The sequence below is a fragment of the Branchiostoma belcheri genome, unplaced genomic scaffold (assembly GCF_001625305.1).
Source record: "Branchiostoma belcheri isolate BF01 breed outbred unplaced genomic scaffold, Haploidv18h27 scaffold28, whole genome shotgun sequence".
NCBI classification, from domain to species: Eukaryota; Metazoa; Chordata; class Leptocardii; order Amphioxiformes; family Branchiostomatidae; genus Branchiostoma; species Branchiostoma belcheri.
This window is the reverse complement of record NW_017803887.1, coordinates 2189959-2196368: the sequence shown is the minus strand read 5'-3', so window position 1 is coordinate 2196368 and position 6410 is coordinate 2189959. Positions and strand designations below refer to the sequence as shown.

The 6410-nt window shown below is 40.7% G+C and overlaps 1 protein-coding gene across 1 annotated transcript; it reads right to left on the bottom strand.

Moving 5' to 3' along the window:
- Positions 1-3446: 3446 nt before the first annotated feature.
- Positions 3447-6410, bottom strand: LOC109472560 (leucine-rich repeat-containing protein 15-like). Its single transcript, XM_019772344.1, has 4 exons — positions 5430-6410; positions 4980-5252; positions 3824-4121; positions 3447-3463 (listed from the first exon to the last, which is right to left on the bottom strand). The coding sequence occupies exons 1-4, from the start codon at positions 6408-6410 to the stop codon at positions 3447-3449; spliced, it is 1569 nt and encodes a 522-aa protein (XP_019627903.1).

Genomic DNA, 6410 nt, shown 5'->3' with positions numbered 1-6410 from the left:
GCTTGGGCCGGGAAGCGGGGCTATAAAATGCGTTTAAAGAGATAGGGCCACACCAAGTTAATTTTATGGATGACGTCCGCGCGCGCATTGATTTTGGCCTGTTCCTAGAAAAAAAAAGAAATTCTGCTTCCTGTAACTATGACCAAAGATTCATGACAGTGCCGCAAATCGTCAGATTGACGTGAAACCCGTAACGCGAAAACAGGACAGGACGACAACTGCTGTTCCACCTGACTTATTGCTGTTTTGATGATGAATAAAAGACTTCTTGCTTGTTACACTGTGTCACCTCATTCAATTTGTGTCCTAACATTTGTCCTCTCTTAGTATATTTCTAATCTAGGAATCTTGTTTTTTAGGGCCCTTCTTGTTTTTTTTTCGCCCTCTCGCATTAGATTTAGGGTCTCCAAAGGACGTCATCCATAAAATTTACTTGGTGTGGCCTAGTCCTATATTACACATATTTTTCCCCGCCAAACAACCAATGTCTAAGCCAAGGAGGTTACACGTCTAACAAAATACATTTTGCACACATGTACAAAATGTATTGAGCTAAGCACGGGTCAAAAATGGCACCCTAGCCACGATTTCAAGACTTATATTTTCCCCACAGGAATAACCCGATGCGCCGACTGCTGCTCTGCTTTCGTAACTCCGTCACCAGGAAAATCTTTCCGCAGTTTCAGAACGACAGAACGGAAGATAAAGGCAAGAACAAGAGACGTGAGTATCTAAACAAACGCGTCTCTAGTACTAGTACTTTTTACGTATTAAATTTCCTGTTTTATTCATTATCTATTATATCATTTATGCCCTACTCAGATATCATTGTACGTTGGAAAATTCATATCTGAATCAGTACAAACGCGATTGTAAATACATGTAACAAATACATGTGACAAATCTCCTGAACTATAGAACGTAATAATACTCTCCTTAAGAAAATACAATAGATTAGCTTTTGTATCATTATGGACTAATTCTGTTAAAATTATATTTTAGTATAGTTCTTGTATCTACCCCTGTTGTTTCTTCTTTGCCATACATTGTACCAGCTACAGTTGTTGCGCAATAAAGTTGAATTTGATTTTATTTGATTGTGAATTTCTGGACAAACAGATAAACAAACTGAACGGGAGGTAAAACTAAGTCTGTACTTATCTGTGCCCGCCCCTTAACTGACCGATACCTTGTACTGATCTGACTCAGTCTGTGGTTGCATAATTTCCCCTGCACTTCCCATGACTATACCGTATTCAAACCAACGAACAAACAGAAAGACTAATAAACACAACAAAAACAAGACCTTCGTACGTTCACTTTGAATATGATATGTAGAATAAGTAGGCAATTAAGGTGTCCTCCCACGCTAATTTGGCATTCTAAACTTTTCATCGTTTTGTCACAAAGAAATTTAGAAAGAACTGTAGTTGTACTGAATATTGATACCTGGGTACAAAAGGGTTGTGAATATGACTTTATGGACCATATGGATGACGTCATCATATTTAATTGCCCAAAATGTAATTATCTTTAAAGCTATAATACAGCACTTTGGTATAAATAACTGCAATAAAAGTATGATTTTCATGTGCATAATGGTCAAAGCTACAAACGTACGTTTGCACAACTTGATATCTACTAATTACCTGTAGTTATTAGAGAATAACCTAATAGCCTAATTGAAATCTAGTTATTCTCTAATTACTACGGGTAAATAGTTAATATCGAGGACACCTTAATACAAGTTTCTAATTGATTGTATTGTGTTTTACCCGCCCCACAGACTCCCCAGACGATCCCAGCCCGCCTCGACCCGAGCCAGACGGCGCCTCCTCTTCTGTACACCTGGCAGCCCGGCCTTCATCCACGGACGGACAACAGAGTATACACAAACAACAGGATCAATAGGAGAACTGTCATGCAGAATAAACATTATTTGTGTCCCAGACAACGTGGTCGGCCTGATCACTGACAACAACATCCAGTCATTCAAAACAAGAGTACACCGGTATCTTCTCTCCACCACCAGGACTTCTGCATGCAACTAGAACTTTGCAACTTTGCTGTAAACCAAGGATTAGCCAAGAGTGTTTTTTACAACCCAGGCTATTGTTTACGTTAGCATGTTATAGAAAAACAACCATATATGTATGTAATATAGGGTTAATGACCCGCTTTCCTTCGGTGTATACGATGCCATAATTCATGATCGGTTCCCATAACCACCGAATAAATGTGGTGGTTATAGGAACCGATCATGAATTATGACACCGTATACACCGAAGGAAAGCGGGTCATTAACATTATCATATAGACATTATCACATATGCATCTATATCAAGTTGACACATAATGGAAACAACTCCTGTATGTAACATAGACATCTTTTAATCTTGCATTGAAGTGAATCCTCATCACAACAAACCAGTTATTTAAAGCTGAAAGTTACAGGAAATGGAAATTTTCCATTCTACATAAACAAGTCTGACTATTTCAGAAAATTCTTAAGAATAAGAAGTAGGTTAGAAGAAAACACCACCCTGTCATGTAATGGTAACGTCTACCTCTGTTCTGACGTCATTCAAACTGCTGATCAATATATCGGATATTAATGACCTGCTGGGTTATGGGGGGGAAATGGAGTCTTCCGATTGGTCGACATCATCTGGCTATATGATAATAAATATGTACAATGATACCAGCACGTTGGCAGAACGTACTGCATCAGCTTGAAACCCGTAATGTATTGTACAGAGTACTTAGGCAGAACGTCTTATATACATGTAAGAGCGCATAAAATGAACATGAAACGTTATATAGATTAAAGTCTTAAGAAGTGTAAAGTTACAATGTTACAATTAAAGTGATTCTTCAAATATATTAAACATATCATATTTTGCCCTCCTGCCACACTACAACAACAACAGGTTTTGAACTACAAGTCTCCACAACCCACGAACTATTTTAAGAAAAAACTTCATAATTTTAGGATGGGTAAAATGACCATAATGTACCATGTTCATTTTTTTGCTGAATTTCCGTGCGTACAAGTTGCAAGCGTTGAAGTTGTTGCAAATTCCAGGTTGCCAATGTCTACTTTGTTTTTGCAGCTGCGCCATAGAATAGAATAAAGAAGAATCAAATTCTTTGTGTAAGAATCAACATACAAAAGCCTTGAAGAATGTTTCTTGAATTTTCCCCTTGACAAGAAAATATTATGTAAATATAATATTATCATAATATTATTAAATATAATATATATATATATATAAACAATATATCATCATAAGAAAATTTAAAAAAAATTGGTAGTGCAAGGCCTTTCAATGATATGTACAATTGGTTGAACATTTCAAAATCCTAAAAATCAATCATCTTCAAGTTCTCCCAATATACATGTATAATCTCTCAGTGGTCTGCAAGACCGAATTTTCTTTTAATCATTAATTGTCCAACCTTCCTGCATGTGGGAATGTGGATTCAATTATTTCCTCTTTTGTGTACACAGAATTTTGCTGTGAGGCAGTCGGCCCTGTGCCATAAGACAGATTTCTAGCATCCACGGATTCAGCGATCGCCTGATACTGACCTTGCCCTGTTTGACCATGACCACTCGCCATTACCATAGCTGTGTTTGTGATGGTCTGAGACTGGGTCACTGCTTTGTACAAAGAATTTAGCTGTGAGGCAGTCGGCCCTGTGCCATAAGATAGATTTCTCTCATCCAGGGATTCAGTGATGCCCTGGGACTGGCCCTGACCTGTTCGATCATGACTACTGGACGTTACAGAAGCTGTGCTTGGATTGGCCTGAGACTGACCCTGTCCTGTTTTAACACGTGGTTTGTCTACATCTTCATACTGGTGATCAGAATCACCACTGGCCATCACAGTAGCTGTTGTGTTTGTGGTGGATGCAGTGATAGCTCGAGACTGACCCTGACCTGCCTTAACACGGGGCTTGTCGATATCTTCAGACTGGTGATCATCATCACCACTGGCCATTGCTGTAGCTGTTGTGTTTGTGTTGGATTTAGTGATAGCCCGAGACTGACCCTGCCCTGTTTTAACACGGGGCTTGTCTATATCTTCATACTGGTGATCATCATCACCACTGGCCATCACAGTAGCTGTTGTGTGTGTGGTGGATGCAGTGATAGCCTGAGACTGACCCTGCCCTCTCTGATCATGACCACTGGCCATTACAGACGCTGCTGTGTTTGTGTTGCTCCCAACAACACCGGGATTCAGCCCTAATGGAGGATTCCTGGTCCTCTTCTTGTTCCAAATTACAGCCAAGAAAGTCCCAATCAGAACAGCACCAGCAAGTGAACCACATATAGAGAGAACAAGTAGGGGGGGACTGGGAGCAGATTCTGGTTTGTCTAAAGTGATTGCAAGGGGCGAAGTTAGTGTTGCTGTTGCTGCGCCTGCAGGGCTTGATGCTGAGTCAGGATCGAACATTGGGACAGCATCGAACTTAAAGAACCAGTGGCAGTGAGGGGCTGGCTCTTCACATATCAATTCTTTAAGATCGACATGTGCAAGCTTCTCTCCCTGAACTTTGGCGGGTTTGGCACACATTATTTGGTCTTTAAATTCAGGAATTAGTCTGACGGGAACCATCCTACAGTCACACTGCCAGGGGTTCCCCTGAAGTTTCAAATCTTTTGGTAGGGACAGATTTCCAAATGTCCCAGAATTGATGGTAGTTATCTGGTTATCGTTCAGCATCAGGTGCTGTAACTGGGGCAGATTTCCAAATGTACCAGAATCTATGGTAGTTATCTGGTTGAAGGACAGCATCAACATTTTTAGCTTAGACAGATTTGCAAATGTTTCAGAATGGATGGTAGTTATCTGGTTATCGTTCAGCATCAACATTTTTAGCTTAGACAGATTTGCAAATGTACCAGAATCGATGGTAGTTAGCTGGTTGAAGGACAGGATCAACGTTTGTAGCTTAGACAGATTTGCAAATGTTTCAGAATGGATGGTAGTTATCTGGTTATCGTTCAGCCTCAGCTGTTGTAACTGGGGCAGATTTGCAAATGTACCAGAATCTATGGTAGCTATCTGGTTGAAGGACAGGATCAACTTTTGTAGCTGGGAAAGATTTGCAAGTGCACCAGAAGGGATGGTTGTTAGCTGGTTGTTGCCCAGGTGCAAGGATTTAAGCTGGGGCAGATTTGCCAGTGTATCAGTGTGGATGGTAGTTATCTGGTTGTTGTACAGGTCCAAATTTGTTAGCTGGGGTAGATTTGCAAATGTATCAGAATGGATGGTAGTTATGTTGTTGTTGTTCAAACACAACCAACTTAGCCGGGGCAGATTTGCAAATGCATCAGAATGCATGGTAGTTATCTGGTTGTAGGACAGGTCCAATGCTTGTAGCTGGGGCAGAATTCCAAATGTACCAGAATGGACCGTAATTATCTGGTTATCGTACAGGTTCAACACTTGTAGCTGGGGCAGATTTCCAAATGCAGCAGAATCGATGATGGTTATCTGGTTTTTGGACAGGTACAACTTTTTTATCTGGGACAGATTTGAAAATGTACCAAAAGGGATGGTTTTTATCTGGTTACGGGACAGGGTCAACGTTTGTAGTTGGGGCAGAGTTCCAAATGTACCAAAAGGGATGGTAGTTATCTGGTTCCGCCACAGGTCCAAATGTTGTAGCTGGGGCAGATTTACAAATGCACCAGAATCGATGGTAGTTATCTGGTTATCGGACAGGATCAACTTTTGTAGCTGGGGAAGATTTGAAAGTGTACCAAAAGGGATGGTTTTTATCTGGTTACGGGACAGGGTCAACGTTTGTAGTTTGGGAAGAGTTCCAAATGTACCAAAAGGGATGATAGTTATCTGGTTGCGCCACAGGTCCAAATGTTGTAGCTGGGGTAGATTTGAAAGTGCACCAGAATTGATGGTAGTTATCTGGTTGTCGGACAGGATCAACTTTTGTAGCTGGGGCAGATTTTCAAATGTACCAAAAGGGATGGTAGTTATCTGGTTGCTCAACAGGTCCAAATGTTGTAGCTGGGGTAGGTTTGTGATTGAACCAGACTGAATCTCTGCTATCTTGTTTGCCTTGATTGACAAATACTCTAGCCGTGATAGATTTGCAAATGTGCCAGCTTCAATCTTTGTTATCAAGTTTCTTTCCAGGCACAACTTACACAAATTCTTATACCGTAACAGCTCAGACTGCTCTACAGTTTTAATACAGTTACATCCTAAATCTAACTTAGAGATGGATGTTGGGAGGTTCTGAGGGATGCTGGTGAGGCCTTCGTCTTCTTTGCAGAGTGATGGTGGATTACAGTCGCAGTCAGCTTCTGGCATGTTGGGTTCCTTCAGGATGATGAGAAGGAAAATCAGCACGCGTCTCAGTTTTCTCTCCAT